Source organism: Meriones unguiculatus, chromosome 5 (assembly GCF_030254825.1).
Source record: "Meriones unguiculatus strain TT.TT164.6M chromosome 5, Bangor_MerUng_6.1, whole genome shotgun sequence".
In the NCBI taxonomy this organism is placed as follows: domain Eukaryota; kingdom Metazoa; phylum Chordata; class Mammalia; order Rodentia; family Muridae; genus Meriones; species Meriones unguiculatus.
The window spans coordinates 30,213,874-30,237,962 of record NC_083353.1 but is presented as its reverse complement, the minus strand read 5'-3'; the positions used below and the strand labels follow the sequence as shown (position 1 = coordinate 30,237,962).

The 24,089-nt window shown below is 41.2% G+C and overlaps 2 protein-coding genes across 4 annotated transcripts in view; both read right to left on the bottom strand.

Moving 5' to 3' along the window:
• The window catches only part of Arb2a (ARB2 cotranscriptional regulator A), a 449,141-nt gene that overhangs the window by 104,564 nt on the left and 320,488 nt on the right, over positions 1-24,089 (bottom strand). The gene's annotated exons all lie outside the window — the stretch shown is intronic.
• Positions 2,221-6,559, bottom strand: Pou5f2 (POU domain class 5, transcription factor 2). The gene has a single exon (XM_060383604.1). It carries the CDS (start codon positions 3,976-3,978, stop codon positions 2,971-2,973), a length of 1,008 nt encoding a protein of 335 aa, XP_060239587.1. The 5' UTR covers positions 3,979-6,559; the 3' UTR covers positions 2,221-2,970.

Sequence of the window (24,089 nt, the reverse complement as noted above, 5' to 3'; positions counted from 1 at the left end):
AGAATATGTAAAGAAAAACATACCAATTTAAAAACGAGCAAAACAATTGAATCAACATTTCTCTAAAGAGAAAAACAAATGAACAATTAGCATATGAAAAGAAGCTCAATATCATTCACTGGAGAAATGCAAATCTGAGCTACAATGAACTACTACTTCACTAAGATGGAAATAATGGAGAAAATGATAGGGAGATAACAAGTGTTGGCAGGAATTTGGAGAAGCTGAACCCTATATGTTCCTAAAGGGGACAAAAATGACACATCTGCTGAGGAAGACCTTTGGCCTCAAAAAGTTAATGATCCTGCAATGGCTGGCAACTAACAGAGGCCCACAACTGGTCAACACGCAGAGAGTAAGAGACTGCAAAGTGCTGTCTTTAAATGGGATACCATTCCCCCAAAGGCTCAGGAATCTTTGTGAGAGAGGGGCTGTGGTGGCAAGGCTGGAGGAGCGGAGGGGGGCATGAAGACAAGGAAACGATGTATTCTGCACACAGCAGGGCGTTTGCAAATATGGACTCAAAAGTGATATTGATAGCATGCACAAGACCCTGCAAACTTAAGCCAGACAAAACCCCAACATGAAGATGGGCATGGATCCCTACCCCTAGCTGATGAGCTAATGGCATTCGGTAGCTGCTAGGAGAAGGAGACTCGGTTTTCTTTAGTAATCTGGCTGCGGGTATGTTGACCATACTTCAGGGCAGGCTCCACACTCAAGAAGATTTGGCAACATAAACTGGACTGGGACAGAGCAAGAAAAAAAATAGATTGAGAGAAAGCACAAAATTAGGTGGGTGGAGAGATGCAGATGGATCTGGGAGGAGTTGGGGGCTAGAGATGAATATGAGCAATGCAGTAGATGAAATTCTCAAAGAATTAATAAAACAGCAAAAAGAAAATAAATAAGGTAAGAGAATCACCTGACTCAGCAATTCCATCCTTAGGCATTTACTGAAGAGAACTGAAAACACGGATTCAATAGATTCTTTCCTACAGCTCCTTACAGCAACATTATTCTCAGCAGACAGCAGGGGGAATGACGGAGTGTTCAGTTTTTACATAAATCATGGTGTACTTATGCAGTGGAATCTTGTCCAGTCATAAAAAAGAATCAATTCTGATAAACACTGCAACACATATGAGCCTTGAAAATGTGCCAAGTGAGATAAGTCAGACACAAGGAACAATTATTATGTGAACCCACTAATGTGTCTAGAAGACGCAAACTCCTAGAGACACAAAGGAGCTGGGCTAAGGTTAGGAGGAAAGCAGTTCATGTCTCGTGGGTACAGAGTTTATGTTTTAGAATTGTTACACAGTATTGGGAGAAGATGGTGGTAGAGTTGCATGTCATGAATATGATTTAATTGTACAAACTGAACTTACACTTAAAAAATGGTTGCAATGGCAAATTATACCAAGCAGGCTAGTTAACAGTGATGCATCAGTTTCCACAGTGAAAGAAAGAAAATATTGAGGGCATTAGATCTGTCTGACTCATGAGTGCTGAAAAAAAAATCAATCATGAAATTGAGGAACAAAGGGTCAAGATGCAGTTTTCCCCGGCTTCTACTTTTGACTCCACAGACGCATGTCATATATGCACCAGGAAACAGAACAAAACAAGAACATACCATATAAACAAAGTATTCATTTCAGAAACACATTAGGAAAAATAATGAAAATAGCCAGAAGGAACTAGGAAAAGGCCATGAGCAAAATTTAAAAAATAATAATTTAACTTAGAAAGCAAAGCACAAAATAAAATGAAGTATGATCTTTGAAGACACTTGAAATGACTCCTTTGGAACACTGATGAAGGAAAAGAAAGCTGATGAGTAAGCAGAGAGAAAGCCCCAATTATACACACCACAGCGATGGATTTTTAATATACCTTGCATGTAGGTTTCGAGCAGAAAATCAAAATGCAAAGAGATTAAAAAATATATTTTGGATGCTGGGATCAAACCCAGGGTCTTTGAATGCTCTACCCTCGAGCAACTTTCCTCAGCCACAGACAGGGTTAGTAATTGATGTGAGAGTAGAAAACTAGAAAAAAAAAAATCAGCTTTGGGGGAGAGGTTGGGAACGAGACTTAAGATCCTGTTGGAAAACAGTTCTGTGGAGTCAAGTGTGGAAAGCAGGGAGAACAGTAGCCTGGCCTTCAGGGAACTATTGAAAGCATGATCTGAAAAGCAGGTCTCAGCTCAAAAAAAAAAAAAAAAAAAAAAAAAAAAAAAAAGTAAAGGGTATTCCCAAAAAACAAACCACATGGAGCTCTAAGCTAGAGAACTGGACTGCAGCTATGGTGGTTCACACTGCCAGCTTCAGTAACAAAGTGGTTAAGATTAGAATGACTTCCACCTCAGGATAAGCAAGAAAGCCATGGTAGTGCATATCTCAAGAAGACAGACAACCAAGCTGAGACCCTCACGCCCACCTAACCATTCATTGGTTGGCTGGAAAAGGTAAATTAGGAAGGAAAGGAGCTTGCAAGGAAGCAGATGTGTCTAAAAGGGTTTTGCTGCATTTCTAGGACTTCCTGAGGAGTACCTGTTATCCTGGGTTTTGTATTGGTGTAAAGGTCTGCCTTTTTTTTTTTTTTTTAATAAATGCTGGTATTTTTCTGTGACTTGGGTTTTTAATTTTATAGTGTGTTTAGAAAGAAACTCTTTGTGTTTCCTGATAACAATAAGGAACAATGGACATGTCTTTAATAATAAAAAGAGAAACAAAGCGTTGAAGCCATAAATATATTGTAATGCCAACAGCAGGGACAAACAAAGGAAAAAACACAAAGAAGCAAGTGATAAGGTTTAACTTCCCTCCCAAGCTTTCCGTAAATAACACCCACCCTCACCTCTAAGTTTGTGTAACTTCTTTAGGCAGAGAACTGAACACTAAAACCACTCAAACAAAGCCCCTTTTCTCTACTCTCCAATTTTCCCTGTGCAGGGTAGGCCCCTCAGCTTGACAGCCTGGGGAGGCCCAGCGTGGTGGTTGGGGCAGACAAAAGGGCTCCTCGTACAGGAAATGCGGCAGAGGAATAGAGGGGTGTAAGACATGACCCCCCATAGTGGGGGAAATCAAAATGGAGCCCCGGTGCCAGGGGAAAGCACACCGGTGGCCCTGGGAAAGGAGGCCCAGCTGCCCCCACATTCTCCCTCCGGGAGGTATCGCTGCTCTGCCAACTGCCCATCTGGCTCCGGTTAGAAAACCACACTTGGACCAGGTCCTTCTGCAGCCGGAGGCGCCCAGCAATATAGCTGATTTGCTGGGGCGTGGGCTCTGGACACTGCAAGAACAGTTTCTCCAGATTGCTCCCAATGCGTCTCTCTCTGCTTGCACGTCTCCGCTTCCGGGCCTGCTGCAGGATCATCTCCATTCTGCATATGCCCAGAAGGTTCTTCTCATCTACTTCCTCTAGCCACATTTTCAGCAGGGGTCGCAGCTTCCACATATTGGCGAGGCTGAGTTGCTGGGCCTCGAAACGGCATATGGTTGTCTGGCTGAGGACCTTCCCAAACATAGCTCCTACAGCGAACCCCACATCGGCCTGTGAGTACCCCAGGGTCATCCTCTTCTGTCTCAGCTCCTTGGCCAGCTGCTCCATTTCTTTCTGTATGGCAGAAACATCTTCTGGCAGTGCCAAATTTGGCATGTACCTCAGAGCGATGTAGGGTCCTGGGCAGGTATCCTCAGAGGACCTCTGGGACCAGGCCCTTGCCTCACCAGCTCCGTAGGGTGCTACCCCTCCTCGGAATTCATAAGGTGAGGGAACCAGAGGCACTCCCCACACCCCAGAGCCTGGACAGATGCCTGGCCCGGTACCAGGCCGCACCATTAACCTGCTGGTGGCTGCTTGGCTGCTCAACCAAGTTGGGGTGTCAACTCGCACGGGCACTGGCCCTTCCAGGCCACCACCACTATTGCCTGGGAGGGGGAAGACGTTTGAAGACCTGCGCCCGGCCATGGGCTGGACGGCACCCCCAGCAAGAGTCTGGTAGGAACTGATGGCTCTCGAGGCTTCTGAACAGCCACCAGCCTCGCCCTCGAGCCCCGCCCCCAAGTGGGCGGAGACAGCATTGCAAGCAAGAGTAAGGATCGGAGTGTGTTTGGAAGCTGGGGCTTGGAGACTCAGGTAACTTATTGAATCCTCTGGGTAGAAAACTCCGAAGCTCTTGTCCGGACCGTTGCTTTCAACTTCTAACTCTGTACAAATCTGGGGTTTTGCACCTCCATGCAGTCAGAGTCCCTCGGCCACTAACTGGATCCTATCCTTGAATGGGACCCAAGCATTCACTTTGAGCTCTCAGAAACTCAGGTGTCCTTTTCCTCTCACACCTTCTGAACCACCATTTTGGCTTCAGAAATACTAATTGGCCATCTAAATTTCTACTGTCTTTATGCCAACAGCATACTCTCTGTCCCTATTCCTGAAGAAAGTTAGGCAAACAAGCTGCAGTTTTTAATTGGGGTCAGTTCCCTGCCTCAACTGCTAGATCTAGTCTCACAGTGTGCCACTCCACTCTACTCCTTCACTGGCAGAATTTCTGAATAAAATTAATGTTTCCCCCACCAGCCCTGCAAATGTTCATTCTACTTCAGCTTTCCATTCCAAGCTTCCTCACTCATTAGAGAACAAACTCTGTCATTTCTTTTTCCTCTCTGGAGTCAGGATTCTGGGCTCACAAGATATGCAGCTGGTTATTGAGAATGATCTTTGCACCATCGGACTCACCAAACACCAGTCTCTTCTATCCATGACCTCTCTCCTACCAGAGATACAAAGATCTTAATTTGTCTTCCCACTATGGTCCTAACTCAGGCATTCAACTATAGGCCCCACAAGAGGAAAACGAAGAGAGGAGAAGAAAGATCTAACATCTGGCCCAAAGCTTCTAAAGAAGATGATGAAGAGCCTTTGGCTGGAAGATCTCAGCCTCCTGCCTGTTAATTCCTTAAGTCAATTACAATGTAGCTGTTTTAACCAATGTCTACAGAAATTGGTTTTGGGGTTCCTGTAACCTCCCAGCTACCAAATCCAATAGGATTGTAAAAGTTCAGATTCTACTAATGTTCTCTGCAGTATCTGGCAAGAATAAGTATTCTTTTTTGCTCCTTCTTTAAACATTTATATGGGAGTATCAGTCAAGTCCTCTCTGACTGGTTTTCTGACTTCCATATCTGTATTTCTGTGGCTCAAATTCAATTAGTTTTTTGCCTCTTCTCCAGAGGGAACTAGGCAAGCTCCTGACAGCATCATCACTCAGAAACCCAAGTGTAAACTTCAGCGCTGTTCTTCAGCTTTTTCACATCAACAAGGCATCAGAACGTGTATACCAGGCATTTTGAAACATCAGAACTTGCTTTTTCTTTCCCTTACTTATTTAGGCCACACTACAGTAATAACTGGCTGGCTGTTGCCTTATTCTGCTTGTCTTTCAGGTTCATCTATCATATGACTGCTAAAGACAGATTTCCAAAATCAAAACCAAACCAATCCACTGTATGTTTCTTTACTGCTGTGTCAATAGTCTCTACAATAGTATCTGACATATACAAGATAATCAGAGAATAAAAGCAACTTCCTGTCACCTGTAAGACTAGATATACCTGTACACCTGTAAGGTTAGATATACCCTCATGGTATATCTCCCTTCCCAGGCAGAAAAGAGGTCTCTATTACTTTTTACTTAATCAAGCAAGTGTTTGCTACATTATTGGAGTAGATAACAACATTTCTTTGATGTTCTTTGTATCTTCAATTTAAGGAGATGCATGGAGGAGCCAGGAAGTCTGGAACGGAGAGAATCCCCGACTAACATAGTACATGATGCATTTTTGCTGAGTGGCAAGTATTACAGTGCTGCTTGTAAAGTAATGCCAACAGTAAGAGGCTTGCCCTCCCCTCTACTGCTGCAACATGGGACTTGTCATATCCTCTCTAGATGAGGGGAGCACCTTGAGATTAAATCAGACTCAAAACTACAGAAAATAAGATTGTGGATATGGCCTTGAAGTTGTGAATCAGAAAATCCAACTGCCATGTCTGAATGGCTGGGTATCTAACTTATCTGAAGTTTATCAGTTTTGATGGAATAAAGTACATACTTTATACTCAAGGTAGGATCCTTGTCTCATTCACTGCTAGATCCCCGGCACCCCAAACTATACTCGGTACATAGTACAAAGAGAAGAAATTCTTATTTATTCATCTATCTTTGTGGTGTTAGAAAAAGAAATGTCGAGTTAATGTTAAATAAATGAACCTTGTAGCCTCAGTGCTGAAAAGACGTCCAATGTGCCTTGGATTGCATGACAGTCTCTGAAATCCAGCTTACAATGTAAAGAATTTCATTAAGGAATAATTGTACTGACATCTATTCTTTCCACGTATATATGCGCCTCCCTCATGCCCCAAATCACAAAGCAACCAGTGTCTGCTAAGGTGGATCACGAAGAGAGATAAAGGAGAGACGGCAATTATACATTAAGGTGTGCATAGAAAAAATAACTTACTCCCACCAGAGAACCAGAGAGAAAAGATTCATTAGTTGTTTAAAAACAACAGTTGAATAGAAACATTTTATTGAATTGGAAAAAAAAAAAACTGATGAGTTCAAATGAATTTGAACTAAGCTTTATTATATTAAATGAATTAAAACAGAGTGGCTAAAAACATTAATTTGAAAGTGAGGCTATATTAACTTGATAAGTTTTAAAATTAACTTGGGTCTTCTCAATTAAGACTCTCTTTATACTCAGCTAATCTCATTTTGCCAATGTGCATATCTCCTGGATGCTGCATATGGGGCCACAGCAACACGGAGCTGAATTACATAGCTAAGGAAACTGTGGTATCTCTTTAAAAGGCCATTTAATGCACCATGGAAGTAGTGTGATCAGAGGAAGTAAGAGGTAACATTTGGATGGTAAAACAGAGATCAAAGCAACAGCAGATGGGAATGCCCAAGACAACCAGCACTGTTTGGACTGAAAATTATCACCTCCAGCAAATTTGGGGCTCTTCATAAGGGGTTAGATTATGATGTAAGGATCAGGCTGTGCTTCTCCACAGGAATCACCGGGAAAGGCTGAGAAGCATGAGTTCCCAGGTGTTCAGTATCTGAATGAGGGAGAAGAGAAGCTAAACTGACAGAAGAGCAGGTCATCCACACTTCCCTAATGGGAAATCACATGCTTTCTGTTATTACTATCTTTGGAACTAAGGAGAGTGCTCTGAAAAAGATGTTTTAAGTGGAAATGAAAAACATGAAGTATGAGCTATGCTTAAGTTTTATCTAAATCTCTCTTATACTGAGAAGGCAAATAGAGCTACCAAGATCCACAAAGGTGTTGACAATCAGGAAATGGTGAAGGAAAGTTTGGTAATAAAGACCCTTGTAGGGTGTGGCTTATCTTCTGGGGAAGGTCTTGCCCATGTGTGCTGAGACACACCAGGTCCCTCCAATCTGCACTTTCAAATACATTTGCTGCCCTAAGCAATTAGCTGGCCTTTGATGTGGTTGCTTTCAAGTAGATCAGGATACAGCATAATTTGTATGGATGTGCCAAGCAATGTCGTAAGGCTGGCATGAGCTATCTATCCAGTGTTCTGAGGATAGTAAGTTCAGTGAAAAACATAACAGCTTGTCATACTGTTGGTCAGTTATTTCACTGCAACGGTGATGATTTCATTTTTCCAAATGTGACACTTAGAAAGTGCTTCATACTTCAGGTAGAAAAGAGTATAAAATGAGGGGCTGGAGAGATGGCTTATTACTTAAAAGCACTCTATATTTTTGCAGTGGACCAAGCCTAGTTCCCAGCATGCACATGGATGTTTACAGCCATTCATATTTCCAGCTCCAGGAGATCCAATGTCCTCTTCTCGCCTTTGATGGGCCCAGGCAGACCACGGTGCACATACATGCATGCATGCATGCAAACACTCATATACATAAAATGAAAAAATCTTTTAAGAGTACATGAGATGAAATGAGAAGTACAATTATTTGGGGAAAGTGGTGCAAAGGAGGACACAGGAAGGCAGAGGGAATAATTGTGACTTGGATGCAGCTGATATGATCAAAGCGTACTATGTGAATTTATTAAAATCAAAGAAGCCAGTTATTTTGTGCAAATGGTATGCCAGTAAAAAACTGAGTTTAAGAGAAGCCCTAGTTTTCTAATAGTTCAGAAATAAAACAATCTTTTTGAAGCCACTTATCAGAGCCAGCCAAGAATAATGAGAAAGCCACACAGAAAAAAGCAAGGTGGCCTGGTCTTCTATTTCCCCCTCTATAGGCATCTGGTCAGCATCAGCACATCTAGACACAGTCCCTCAGAAAGCAGACACAGGTCCACAATCCCTATGATGGCTAGGAAGCAAAAGAAAAGATTCAGAGACTAGTTACAGAAAAGTCTATTGGATTTAAAAAGTAAACTTAGGATAGTAGGAAACTCTAGAATTAAGTATTATTAAGAAAGATTCCTTGAAAACTCCATGCCAACTAGGGTAGCTACACCCAAGAAAACACAGGAAATAAATAATTCCACAACAGCAAAAGAAAAAGAAGGGAAGCTGGCAGCTCCAAGATGGCGGCGACCAGTATACAGCTTATCTGAGGGGCAGAGGATCTGAGTGTCCGAAGTCTGTGAGTAGACGGGTGGCTGGATCTAGTGTTTTGAACTTGGGGCTTCCCAGATTACAGAGAACATCCTGTGAGTTGGGGCCAATAGGATACAGGCCTGTGGCTGTCTCCTGGGTCCGAGAATCACAAACCCCTGGCATTTGCTGCATTCCACAGTGAGTGTGAAACCCCAGGTCCAGGGACCCTCTGCTCTAGCAGCTAGGTATCTGATCCTTCCTGATCCCCTGAGGGCAGCTTCAGGCTTCCTGGGACGTTTTGGGCTTATAAGATCTAGGCCCTGTGGCCATTTCCCCGGTCTGAGAGACATGAACCATGGGCCCCCTACTTGAGAGAGTGGGGAGCTCCGGATCCAGGGATACTCCTCTCTAGCAGCCAGATATCTGATCCCTCCCAGCCCCCTGAGGTCAGCTTCAGGGACTTCTGGGGCAGCATTCCCAGCATCCAAGACATGGTTCTGCTGGTCACCCAAATGGAGACCAGGCAAACAGTGGAAGCCCAGGGATCATACATAGCACAGCCCAGATGAGTCTGAATGGCAGAGACACAAGGTCTGGCTGGCTTGTGGGCTATGGCCCAACTCCCTTCAGAGACATCCCAAGATTGCCACCCACGCAAAAAAGGCATTTGACAAAAATCTAACACCCGTTCATGTTTTAAGTCTTAGAGAGATCAGTATTACAAGGCACATAGCTAAACAAAATAAAGGCAATATACAGCAAGCCCCATCAAACTAAATGGAGAGAAACATAAAATCCCACTGAAATCAGGGACAAAGCAAAGCTGCCCACTGCCTCCGTGTCTCTTCAACATAGTACTGGAAGTCCTAGCTAAATCAGTAAGACAACTAAAGGAGATCTAGGGGATACAAACTGGAAAGGAAGAAGTCAAAGTATCACTATTTGAAGATAATATGATAGTATACATGAGTAACCCCAAAAATTCTACCAGGAAACAAATACAACTGATAAACACCTTTAGCAAAGTGGCTGGATACAAAAGTAACTTAAAAAAAAAAAATCAGTAGCCATCCTATATACAAAAAGCAAATGGGCTGAGAAAGAAATTAGAAAAACAACATCTTTCACAATAGCCACAAATAACATAAAGTATCTTGGCATAACTCTAACTAAGCAAGTGAAAGGCCTATACAAGAAGTCTCTGAAGAAAGAAACTGAAGAAGACATCAGAAGATGGAAAGATCTCCCATGCTCATGGCATGGCAGGATTAACACAGAAAAAAATGGCCATTCTGTCAAAAGCAATCTACAGATTCAATGCAGTTCCCATCAAAATATCAAGACAATTTTTTTTAACTGATCTTGAAAGAACAATTCTCAACTTCATATGGAAAAACAAAAAACCCAGAATAACTTAAACAATACTGTATGATAAAAAATTTTTAGGAAGTATCTCCATCCTTGATCTCAAGCTTTACTATAGAGCAACAGTAATAAAAACTGCATGGTACTGACATAGAAGCAGAATGGTGGATCAGTGGAATCAGATAGAAGACCCAGAAATAAACCCACACACCTGTGGACACCTGATTTTTGACAAAGATGCCAAAACCATACAATGGAAAACCAAACAAAACAAAACAGCAGCTTCAACAAATGGTGCTGGTCTAACTGGATGTCTAACTGTAGAAAAATGCAAATATATATCATACATATTTGATATATATATCGAATATATATCATATATATATCACCCTGCATAAAACTAAAGTCCAAGTGAATCAAAGACCTCAACTTCAAACCAGACACACTAAATCTGTTAGAAGAGAAAGTGGGGAAGAGCCTTGAACTCATTGGCACAGGAGACAACTCACAAACAGAACACCAAGATCTCAGGTTCTAAGATCAACAATCAATAAATGGAACCTCATGAAAAAGAAAAGCTTCTGTAAAGCAAAGGATTAGTCAACAGACCAAAAAAGCCTATAGATCGGGAAAGATCTTTACCAACCCTATATCTGACAAATGGGTAATATCCAAAATATATAAAGAACTCAAGAAATTAAACACCAACAAACCAAATAATCCAATTAAAAAATGGGGTACAGAGCTAAACAGAATTCTCAACAGAGGAATGGTGGAGAAACACTTAAAGAAATGCTCAGTGTCATTAGTCATCAGAAAAATGCAAATCAAAACAACTCTGAGATTTCATCTTACACTGATCAGAATGGCTAAGATCAAACAAATGGTAGCACATGCTGGCAAGGATGTGGAGCAAGGAGAATCCTCCTCCATTGCTGTTTGGAGTACAAACTTGTACAGCTACTTTCTGGAGGTTTCACAGAAACCTAGGAATAGCTCTGCCTCAGGACCCACCTATACCATTCCTGGGCATATATCTGAAAGATGCTCAACCATACAACAAGGACACTTGCTCAACTATGTTCACAGTGGTTTTACTTGTTAATATCCAGAAACTGGAAAAAGCCTAGATGTCCTTCAACTGAAGAACTGATACAGAAATTGTGGTACATTTACACATGGAATATTACTCAACAATGAAAAAGGAGGAAACTATGAAATTTGCAGGCAAGTGGATGGAACTAGAAACTACAAACCTGAGTGAGGTAACCCAGAGCAAGAAAGACACACATGGTATAGGTTAAACATACTAAAATCTGTACACCTAAGGAAGCTAATCAAGAAGGAGGACTCTGGCTAACATGCTTAATCCCCATTCAGAAAGGCAAAGAGGATGGACATCGGAGGAGGGAGAAAACAGGGAACAGGATAGGAACCTAGCACAGAGGGCCTCTGAAAGTCTCTACCCTGCAGGGAATGGGGGCAGATGCTGGGACTCATAGCCAAACTTTGGGCAGTGTGCAGGGAATCTTATGAAAGAAGTGTGAGATAGTAAGACCTGGAGAGGACAGGAGCTCCACAAGGAGAGCAACAGATCCAAAAAGTCTGGGCACAGGGGTCTTTTATGAGACTGATACTCCAGCCAAAGACCACTCATGGAGATGGCCTGGAACCCCTGCACAGATGTAGCCTATGGTAGCTCAGTGTCCAAGTGGGTTCCATAGCAATGGAGACAGGGACTGTCTCTGACATAAACTGACTGGCCTGCTCTTTGATCACCTCCCCATGAGGGGGGAACAGCCTTCCAGGCCACAGAGAAAGACAATGTAACCACTCCTGATGAGACCTGATAGAATAGGATCAGAGGGAAGGGGGGAGGACCTCTCTTATCAGTAGACTAGGCGAGGGGCACAGATGGGAAAGAGGGAGGGAAGGTGGGATTGGGAAGGAGAAGGGAGGGTGTTCCAGGGGACATACAAGGTGAGCAAACTATAATTAATAAAAATAAAATTAATTAATAAAAAATAAGTGGATATAAACCATATAGTACAGGATAAGCATACAGCAATTCACAGACCCAATGAAGGTAAGTAACAAGGAGGACTCAAGGGAGGATGCATGAATCTCATCAAGAAAGGAAGATATACTACTCACAGGAAGTGCTCAAAGAGTGGGAAGAGGATAGGAGGAGTGCTGAGGAAAATAAGCATGGGGATCTATGTGGGAGGGGGGCACGAGGACAGACGGCTTGCAGAGAGAAGAGAAACTGTATCCTGGGGCATCCCTGAGAGACACTGGTAGGCTCCTGGGAGGATAAGGCTGTGACTCTATCTGAGGACACTACTATCACTGGACATGGAGACTGAAGAGGCCACCCTCAAAGCAGACAGGACTCCTAGCAGGAGGAGCAGAACAACTAAACTAAACAACAAAAACTTTAACCCAAAATTTCCCCTGTCTACATGATATGCAGGGATAAAGATAGAGCAGAGATCAAGGGAATGTCTAACCAATGCCTGGCCACACCATGGGAGAGAGCCAACCCTTAACACTATTAATGACACTTTGTTATGGTTGCAGATGGGAACCTAGCATAGCTGTCTTCTGAGAGGTCCCATCCAGCAACAGAACTGGGAACCGGAAGGAGCAGGTACTCCACAAGAAGACCAACAGAGCCAACTAACCAAGGCCCAGGGGAGCTTGAGGAGACTGCAACACCAACAAAGGACCATGTATGGACTGGACCTAGGTCCTGATACATATGTACACAATGAATGGACAGCTTGGTCTTCATGTGGGTTCCTAGTAAGAGGAGCAGGGACTATCTCTGACATGGACTCTCTTACATGATTTTCGAGCACTTCCTCCTGGCAGGGCTGCCTTGACAGGCCACCATGAAAGAGGATGTACTCAGTCCTGATACAACTTGATATGCTGGGATGGGTAGGTAGATAGGCTCCTCTTTTCTGAGACGGGGATGGGGATATGGGAAAGAGAAACAGAGAGTCGGACCAGAAGGAGAGGAGGGAGGGGGCCATGAATGGGATGTAAAGTGACTAAATAAACTAATAAATAAAGAAAAATTGATAAAAAGAATGATTCCTTAAGTTAATACAGCAGTGCAAGAATTTAGTTCACTGAAGACAACTTCAAAATATATCACAACGATCATACTGCCAGTTCTGTTTGTAAGTTTTAGGTACTCAACTGCATACAGGAAAATGAGATGGCAAAAATAAGTTATGAATTTAAGAAAAGTAAATACAGTATTATGAACGTGAAGGTTGTTAGCACATAGAACATGCTAGTTAGAGCAATACAAGCAATAAGAAAATTTTTACAACAGGTAACAAATAGTAGCACTGTTCTGCCTAAGGATGAAAGGATAAGATAATGGATGAAAGCACAGTACTCCAGTGTGCATTTACTTATGAGATGGTGCACAGATCACCTGAAATGTGGCTTGAACAAAAGAAATCTCAACTTGGAGTTACAATGATAGACCTTTATGGTCACATTCCTATTGTTCCTACTCTTGTCCTGCTGCTGCTGTTTGTTGTTGTGGTGGTGGTTGTTCTTCCTCCTCCTCCTCCTCCTCCTCCTCCTCCTCCTCTTCCTCCTTCTTCTCCTCCTCCTCCTCCTCCTCCTCTTCTTCTTCATCTTCATCCATACAGGGTCAAATTATGCAGCCCTGACTATCTTGGAACTCTTTATGTAGACCAGGCTGCCTCAACATGCAAAGATCCACCTGCCTCTACCTCTTAAATAAAAGGTGTGCGCCCGAACACCTGATTTCTTTTATTATTTTCAACTCCACTTTCATACACTTCCTGAGTATAAGTAAATACTTACATCACAAATATGAAACAACCATAGGCAGAGACCACAGAGGAATTTAGAGTACTCAGAAGAAAGCATTAATTTTATTTTGTAAATTTGAATCTTCATAGGACCTGAATTTTCCACGATAACAAATAGTATTAAGAATGAAAGCCCTATATCCCTTAGCAGAAGCCTCAGCAAATTTCCATTGTATATAAAGGAGGTGGATCAGTTAGCTGAGTAGGGCTAGTGACAAGGCATCAAGGTGACAAGTCAAATATACTCACAGGCAGAGATAAAATCTAAAGATTCTTTTTATGACAACAATGACTCAACAAAACCTTTCAGTGGAGTTTGCTCCTGTTATGGAAGAACAGCTTCAGGGATGCGCTGACATTGAGTATAGTTACCCTTCACCATTCAAATGTTCCCCAATTCCACCTCCAAGCAGGAGATACACAAACTAAAGGAATGTCTCCATTTTACTGTACAGTAAAAAAACACAACAGAAATGCCAGTTGGTGATGAAAGGAAGCAGAAATCTAGCTCATGATATGGGCTCAGAGAAGAAGTAAATGAACAGTGAGACAAAATTCTTGTTTAAAGCAGAGAACCTGGAGGTACTATGGGAATTATTTCTGGAGATTTAAAATTAACCAACTTTGGTGCTATTACAAGTAAATGCCCTTGAAATCTTGTCAAGAAACTCTACAAGTGGAACAAGGGGAACTGTGGCATCCAAGAATTCTTTAAAAAACAATTTCTAGTTTAGGTAGTATGAAATGTAATAATGACCACAGAATTCAAGAGGTACAAAGAATTTACCTAAACCTGTAAATTAAAAAGTTCTTTTAACATTGAACTTGATAAAGTTTTAATCATAACACATTCCTAATTCTAGCACTTGGAAAGCTGAGGTCACAGGATTATGAGCTCAAAGCCAGCCAGGACTATGTAGTAAGACTCTTCAAATAAAATGTACAACACCACATAAAACAAATAAACAAACAAAAGCTCCATATGAACACATATGAACAGAAACCCACAAAAACTGAAAAGGCAAACCAAGGCATTCTCTCAGCTTGTCAAACTGAAGCATCTTCCTGAGTCACCTAAGTTAGATTTCAGAATAAAAAGGCCACCATGTCAGCCTCTCTTGAATCCTGTCAAAACTAACTATCTAGAGTCCATTGTTGGAGCTCCTAGCAACCTGCTTTTCAGTCTTTGCATACAAAAAACGCAAACAATGAAAACAATTTCTTTTAAATGGCTTTGAACTCTGGGAAACAATGCCATCAAACTGGGACTGAAAACTAAAAGTAAGATTTCTACTACGACTATTGATTATCAGCACTGATTTAAATGTAAATTTTACTTTTTGTATATTTAATTCTATATCCAGTTGGTGGGTGAACAGTGCAAAGGATATGCAATACAGGTGCATGGCATTTACATGTTCTGTTACCAATTATGGCATCAGTGACAAGTGTGGTAACCTGCCAACTTCCAGCTAGAACTTCATGTTTAACTTGTATAACATTTTTTGTAATTACTTATATTAAAGAAAGATATTGATATGTTATAATTGTCAGAAATGTGGTTGAAATGCAACAAAACCAACAAACTTAAGTTTGTTATAAGGATGGTTTTGAAAAAAAGACAGAATATTAAAGACTAGAGTGACTTTCAGGATTGAACAAGAGAAGGGGCAAACAAGGTATGAGCTGAAAGGGAATAAAAAAGACAGCATTAATGTAGGATATAAGAAGGGACTCAGTGGCTGCAGAAATAGGGTAGAATACCGAACAGCAGTCAATAAAGAATTGTAAAATTGTACTTCTGGAGGTGGTGATCACAAGGGAACCAGAGTTAGAACAATGGGAACCTAGAATTTTGAAGACAGAGGAGAAAAGAAATGACAGATGTTTCTGAATATTCCAACAGCAAAAAAGTGAGATCAGCTCTCCTGAACTTGCAAAATACAGGAATGTTCACTAGAGTGAAACACAAGGTGGTTGTATTAATTTGGAAATTGGGTAAACAGGCTCAGAAGACAGACTAACTTCCTTATTTATTTATTTATTTATTTTATTTATTTATTTATTTATTTATTTATTTATTTATTTATTTATTTATTTTGTATCCTGGCTGTGGCTCCCTCCCTTTTCTCTCCTAATGCCCCCTCCCCTAGACCACTGAGAGGGAAGGTCCTCCTCCCCTTTCCTCTGACCATAGCCTATCAGCTCTCATCAGGACTGGCTGCATTGTCTTTCTCTGTGGCCTGGCAAAGCTGCACCCCTCAGGGGGAGGTGATCAGAGAGCCTGCCATTGAGTTCATGTCAGAGAGAGCCCCTACTCCCCTTATTAGGGCACCTACTTGGATACTGAGTCTATGGGCTACATCTGAGGTGGGGTTTTAGGTCCTCTCCATGCATTGTCCTTGGCTGGGGTGTCATTCTCTCCAGGACCCCCAGGGCTCAGTTTTTTTTTTTCTTTTTCTTTTTTTGGCTGACAGACTAACTTCTTAATGTGGCAGAGTGCAAAGTACTATTCAAAATGTTATTTCCGCAGTATTTTGTAAATTAAGAAATTCTGTGTATTATGTACGAGTGTACATGTATTCATGTGTGTGTGTATATATGTGCATTGTTTTTGCCTACTCATGTTTGTGGAGGTCAGAGGTCAGTGTTGATTGTCTTCCTCAATTGCTTTCACTTTTCTTTTTGAGACTTCAGTTTACTAATAGGGTTAGGCTGGCTGGCAAGCAAGCTCCAGAAAGCTGTTTGTCCCCATGTCCCCATTGCTAGGACACATATGTACTACCGTGCCCCTCTAGCGGATCTGAGCACCGGGCTCTTGCTTGTCTGACAACCATTTTAACAACTGAGCTACTTCTCAAGCCTGAGAAACTAAAATTATGCAAAACAACTTGATTCAGTTACTATTTGCCATATGGTTGCCTGAACTTCTATAAACTAGTGGTACATGTTTTCTCCACTCCCCAGCACAACATTTTGAATAGCTGGGGTGAGATATGTAGAGTTGAGGGAGATATTAGCAGATACTTTGGACAGAAATACTAGTGCAAAGTGTCAAAGACTCTTTCAACATCAATTTTCGCACATAGAAACTGATCTCTGATCAAATTATCTCTCAGAGTTTATAAATAGAAGCAATTTCCTTTTGGAAAGAATGATATTTTAAGAAATGTGATGAAATAAAAACTAAAAATTAGATTCCCTCTTTCAACATGTTGATAACCAACTTTGAATATGTTGAGATTTTTCTAAGTAGAAAATATTTGTACTATGTCTATTGACTAATGTTCACTTGGGATTTTCATTTTCACAACAAGGATTATTGATTTCAGGTGCTCTGAATCGCCCCTTGAAAGTGATGTTGTCCCTCGGAAGCAGCATGATTTGGGAGTATTTTCCCAGTGCACAGAGGGAGCACCGCTGCCTGGCTCTGTGGCTCTGAGCCTCAGAGCCACCACAGCCTCTCTGTGCCAGGTGAGTGAGGCAGGGTGAGAAACAGAGAAACAAATTCTGTATGTGGGAAACAGAGGCTTCACAGGCCAAGAGAACTGAAAGGCACCCAGGAAGCCCACCCAGGGCAGGCTAGGAACAATGAGGTTCTAAGGGCTGGTAGGACCAAGAATTTCTAGGTGAGAAGACAGAAAGCCAGGACCTATTTGTCCTTTCTGACAATCCAAACTAACTTTTAAAAACAAATAAGAATTAATATTATTCAATTATATATATTTTAAAGCATCCTTAAAGATAACTGATTTTGACATCTTACTCATTAACAATAAGATTTTACTAAAAGGGAAGTTGCCACCTTTTACTAAATGCCAAATTCTTTGAAAGCTTTTTTCACAAATTGTTTTAGAAAGTTGTAAAACAACAACAAATGTGGCGGCTAAATAAGAAATTATTTTTTAAAAGTGATATTCCTGAAGTGAGAATACTTATATCCACTGTGATGAAAACCATAGGATTCTAAATCTGACCTATATAGATGACAATAATACTTAGATAGGTTTCTTAAGCCATTCTCTCTTTCAGTGATTTTTTTATCAGAGTTTCTGGTATTAGTTATTTCTAATGAATGATTCATTGGAAAAAGAATTCCTGGGGATCAGCTTTTAGAATACTCTGCCTCACATTCACTAATCATACGGTAGCACAAAACAATGAATGGAGAAATTAACTAGTGAGTAAAAGCTACAAGGCCAATTGCACAGTCATGAACCACAACTTCCTGTAAAGTGGTATTAGTTAGAAAAAACATCACTTTCCAGATTAAAATCTATTTTTGAATGAAGGAGGAATGCTGAAATGCTTCAGCAGTGTACATATTCAAAACTGACACAGTATCACTTATGAGCATATGTTTTGAATTTTAAGATGTTTATAAGACACAATATAGATTTTCAATTACCTAAAAATTATAGATGTGTCTAAAAACATAATAGACAACTTAACTTGACTACACATTCTGCATTATACCACTTTCCAGAGGCGATTAATGTCGATTTTTCATGTTATCCTTAGAAAGGAAGTGATTACTTACTAACAAAAAAAGAGCTGAACTCTGGAGTGTCGTTTCCTCGAGAGGCATTTTCAGCAATACAGTGAAGTGAATACTGAGCAAATATTCAGTACAAACAATTAATTATGGTCCACTGAGTGAAGAAAAATTAGGGTTACACTAGCAGGTGGTCTCCAATTCTGACTGACCTAGCAGCTGCTGGATTCCACTCTGTGCTCATGTGCCTTGGCAATGAGGGGCATTTTACCCATGTCCCTTCTACTTAAGAGCTAAGAACGGCTCCTCTCAGTGCAGTTGCTACTATTTCACTTTTAGACCACATGGTAGCAGGGTGCTAGTTCCCTCTTCCTCCTTTTTAGATTTATGATAGCCTTCTATCAGGTATTCTGACGAGGTGGATGTGATAGACAAAAGCCTGTCAAAACCACGGTGGGGTGAGAAACAAGGTGGAGCCAGGTTCTTGGAGGACTTACGCTGACAGGCAGAGGTACCTAGTGAATGCACTGAGGTCTTCCTGAAGAATGTGTAGGAAATGATGTTGTAAGTAGAGAAGGTTCTCTCCAGGGCATTTACATACAACACGTTCACAAACGTGTTGAGGCCCTGATACTTCAGACCACACAGGAGGTGCTTGAAGTAGCAAGATCTTCTGCTCCCCTCTGAAAGTCATCAACTTTGTGACCAGAGACGGGCTGCTTTAGGAACAGGCGGGCCACACTTTAATAATTTTGTGGTAATCATGACTGTCCTGAATTTCAGTAAGTTTAGTAAAGCAAGTCTAAGGGGAAAAGTTCATATATTCAAGGAATCAGAAGAAAAGACAGTTGAGAGAATACTTGTCATCTCAGAGGCTTCCCATCGGGGGAAGGATATCTTAAGTTAGCAAACATCCCTGGCTGGAGCAGCGGGAGGGAGCCAGGATTAGGAGCAATGCCCTAGAAATGTCAGTTATCTTCTGAAGCTAGGCCTTTCTGGACACCCACTAAACATTCATATTCTCTCTTTTACACACACATTCCAGGTCTTCTCTTCCTGCTTTATAGTTTCTCTTACCACCAAAGAAAGCTTATCTATCCTGTTTCTTTTCTATCTTCTTTTTCTCTTTTTAGAATGGAAGTTGTGTATGGGTCCTTCACTCTTTCTAGTAGCACAGAATCCCCAGTGCCAAAGACAGTGCAAGGGAAGGTATACAATGGCTGAATGAACCCCCAGGACTGCATGAGTATGCTGAAAGGGCTTTGGAGAGGTCTTTGTGCCAGCCCAGCATTTGAGCACTACAGCTCTGAGCAGAGCCAAGGGTGACCAAGTGTATCATCAGTACTGTGCCAGGAGAAGCAAGCTGTGCCCGACTCCTCAGTCAGAAGACAGCAAGGCTTGAAAACATACTGTTTTCAAATTATTTACAGCTTTCTTTCCTTTTACCCTGAGAAAATGCTGCCTTAGACACAGTAAAACAAATTATATTCACTGTTTTATTGTTTTGAAACACATACTGCACATCACCCAAGATAGCACCTCATTTCACCTTTACGTCTACTTCATGTCTCATTTCCATATAGTATTTTGTGAACCTACCAACTCGGGAGAACACAGGAAAACATGAATAAATATAAGTAGTGGCAGGAAAATAAAGGGAGAATATTTCTTTAAATACTCCATCCCTATTGGATGAAATAATGACTTTAAAATTCAAAAATGCTTACTAAGAATACATAATATTATATTATAGTGTAATAATATTTTCTTTCTGAGGAATTAAAATTGCTTCTCTAGAATGTTCAGAACTTGCTCACATAATATTCGCACAAAATAACCAGTTTATAACATACAAGCAACCATGTAGACTATAAAATAAAGACCCTATTAATCAATTATCCTATTCTCTTAAAAACAGTGCACACATGTGACTGATTTTTTTTGACTGATTTTAATAGTACAAAAATCTTAAAATATAGAAGCAGGAAACTGATCATTTGACATGGAGTTAAGACATCTTAAATACCCACTAGTTAATTCTACAGAAACTTACTGCTTCCTTCCCCCTTTCCACATCAAATCTAGGCATCATCAAGAAGTGTGGGTCCTTTCTCTTTGCCCTTCTATGCTCCACATTCCCTTTGTCACCGGTACAATTTACATCATCAACCCAAAATACCTGCCTTTTCGTCAGGCCTGCTGAGGTTGTAGCCTGTTGCTTCTTGTTCTTTTCTTTTAAAAAAATTATCATTTCAACATTTGTGTGCGTGTGCATGTGTGCACGCGTGTGTGCATGTACAGCTCAGTGGAGATGCCCATGGAAATGGAGTTACAGGGAGTCATGAGCTGCTCAATGTGGATGCTTTGAATTAACTAAGGTCCTCTGCCAAAACAGCACATGTTCTGATGTACATGATGTATGTTAAAATGTCTTAACATATGTATATATTATGTTTACAATCTATTTTGATCATTTCCCTTTTTCCTCCCCAAAGCATGTTTCTTGTATGCATTTACTGAGTATCTTTTGTCAACAAGTTAAATACTGAGGGAAAAAAATTGATTTTGGATAAAAAACTATTTCTCTTTTGTTAGTAGGTATGAATAAGAGGTTTGCCAACCCTGACACCATTTGATGCCGTGTTACACATCGGACACTGAAAGGGCCAGGAGGCTTGTTTTCTCTCTTCCTTCCTTCCTTCCTTCCTTCCTTCCTTCCTTCCTTCCTTCCTTCCTTCCTTTCTTTCTTTCTCTCTCTTTCTATCTTTCCTTTTTTTCTTGTTTTAACTCTGAGAAGAGACAGTTAAGGTAAGTGGTGCTAACTGCTCTGTTTTCAGTTCCCAATAGTACCCAGAACTCACTAAGTATTTACTATTTGAAAACTACATGCATGTGAACTACTGAGTATATATAAAAATCACCTCTCCTTTTTTTCTTTTCTTTTCGAGCCAGACTATTGCTATTATACTCAGCCTATCTGGGCTATTCTAGGCCTCCTATGCAGCCTGATTCTCCTGTTGCCTCATCTGGCAGGAAATCTCCTGAATTTGTTCGACTCAAACCTGTAAGAAGATTCCAAATAGTGATAAGTTCTGCTCTAAGAGAAAATAAACTGGCCAGAAAATAGATGAGTAATTTAGATGGCTTAGTGCAAACTTGAGTGAGAAAAAAAATTAAAAAACTTGCTTTTGACAGCCAGCAAAGTCTAACTTGGGTGTGGAAGTTGGGAGGGGAGCAAAGGTAGAAAAAGATGCTTGTCAACAAGTTCTAAAAGTCTTTCTAGAGAGTATTGTCCTGCAGGTCCACAGTGTTAGAAGATGAGCCTTGTAAAGCTTTACCCTAAGTAAGTGTATATGGTGTTGCTGCACAGATATACTGACCATCAAAGTTTCATTCTGCAGCATTAACAAGCTCTGACTATGGAGTGAACCGTCCCTATATAACACTCATTTATCATGTCAGTTTCTGAGGGTCAGACTCTGAACTTAGCATAGCTGAATGATCTTGGCTGGGACCTCTCACAAGGCTACAATCACGCTTGGACTGCAGCTGAATTATAGCTCAGCTTGGGGAGAACCTCTGTCAAGGGCATTCATGTGGCTGTTGGAAGACCTCAAGTCCTTTCTGGCTTTTTTTCCAGAGACACTAGGTTGTTGCCATGTCAATTTCTCCATAGAGCAGGCTGTAGCACAGAAGCTGGTTTTTGTAAGAAAGAGCAGAAATCGACAAGGGGGAGCCTGGGGTTTGCTAGCACTCCATGGCCTTACCATGTTCCCCACTGTCCCTCAGCAGCAGGCTTGGTAAAACAGTGAAGTGACCTTTTGAAAATTTGTTATGACACCTGCTAGGAGACAGCACCTGATGGAGCTGAAACAGTGTGTATTCTAAGCCAGCGTTCAGTATGCAGAGCTTTTACTTTTGATCTGGGAATGAAGACATAGAAGTGGGACTAACACCTCTGTTACTCAGAACGATCTACTAATGAAACAGCAACTTCCCACTTCTATGATGCCAGGCTCTCCCGGTCAAAGGTCTTGGTTCCACAAGAAGAAATATTTTACTGGTACTATAATAACAATGCCATAGAAATGAAAACTGAGACCACCATCTTTCCACTTGGATTTCCTGATGCTCCTGAAGCAACAGGAAATGAATGTTGTTACTCTACTATTTGGAAGATAGATTCTTATTTCCAAGTGAAAACTGAGTTGCTCCTACATGATGCGTAAGGAAGAATTTATCTGGTTGGTGGTTTGAATGAGAATGGTCACCAAAAGCTCATGTATCTTACTTTTTTCAAAGTTGATGGAACTGTTTGGAAAGGACTAGAAGGTATGGCCTTGTTGGAGGATGTATGTCACTGGGGATGGGCTTTGAGGTTTCAAAGGCACCACTCCAGTCTCCCTGCCCTGCCCTGACGCCTCCCTACCTTCTAGCCTCCTACTTATCAAGATGTAAGATTTCACCTGTTCCATGCCTTTGCTCCACCATCATGGTTCTAACCTTCTGAAAGTGAAAACTCCAAATAATTTTTTTTTTTTTTTTGTATAAGAGGCTTTGGTCACAGGGTTTCATCACAGCAATAGAAAAAGCAAGTTAGACAATTGGCAATGTTGAAATTCTCTGGACTGCCAGTAATACTTCCTGTAATGATATTCAATAGGAGATTATAAAACTCTAATACAGGCAGCAGACCTTCCAGGAACAAAGTCATTTCACTAGGTGAACAATATTAAGCAGTTGAAAGCCACGGGTATACTGAATGGATAGTAGAAGGCAGGTATAAGCACCAGATATAGTTACATAAAGTTTCAAAAATTAAGAAACTAACTCTTCTTTATTTTGATATGGATACATATCATATACATACATGTGTGTATATGTGGGCCCCGGGCTGGCCTAGAACTCACTACTCTTACTTAGTGACTAATCTAGACTGGCCTTGAACTTGTGGTAATCCTCCTACCTAAGTTAAGTTACAGATGTGAGTCATCTACTTGGCTATATTAAGGAGATGCAAATGATTCTAAAACTATAAATTTGTTCATATTTTTCAAAATTCCTTTTCCTATGGTTCTCATCAAGGAGTTATACAAGGGAGTGTGTGTGTGTGTGTGTGTGTGTGTGTGTGCATATATTTGCATGCGCATGGGCTTGGGAGACAAGGACTTATAAGCATTTCTCAGTGTACACACATGGACACTTATCTTTTGGATCCTATGTGGTGTGAAGCAGTAGCTTCACCTGGACTTTCCTTTAGCATCTCTGACAACTAGAGCAGTATGTAAGTCCATGGTGAAGGACACAGAATTCTACAGGGCTGGTATACTACTGACAGCAGAGGCAACATGAAGTGAAATGGGTCCATCTTTGTGTACTGCAGCTCTTGCTTATGACTTCTAGAACATTTTTTTTTTTACTTTTTAAAATATTAGTTACAGTTTATTTACTTTGTATCCAAGCTGTAGCCCCCCCCTTCCTCATTCCCTCCCAATCCCACCCTCCTTCCCTCATCTCCTCCCTGCCACTCTCTAAATCCACTGATGGGGAGGTCCTCCTCCCCTTTTATCTGACCCTAGCTTATCAGGTCTCTTTAGGACTGGCTGCAATGTCCTCCTCTGTGGCTTAGCAGGGCTGCTCTTTCCTTGGGGGTCGGGGGAGAGGTCAAAGAGCCAGCCATTGAATTCATGTCACAGACAGTCCCTGTTCCCCTTACTAGGGAACCCACTTGGTTACTGAGCTGCCATGGT

Bases quoted from the DNA above. Each gene is read 5' to 3' on its own strand.
- Pou5f2 (XM_060383604.1), bottom strand. From the start codon at position 3,978: ATGGCCGGGCGCAGGTCTTCAAACGTCTTCCCCCTCCCAGGCAATAGT.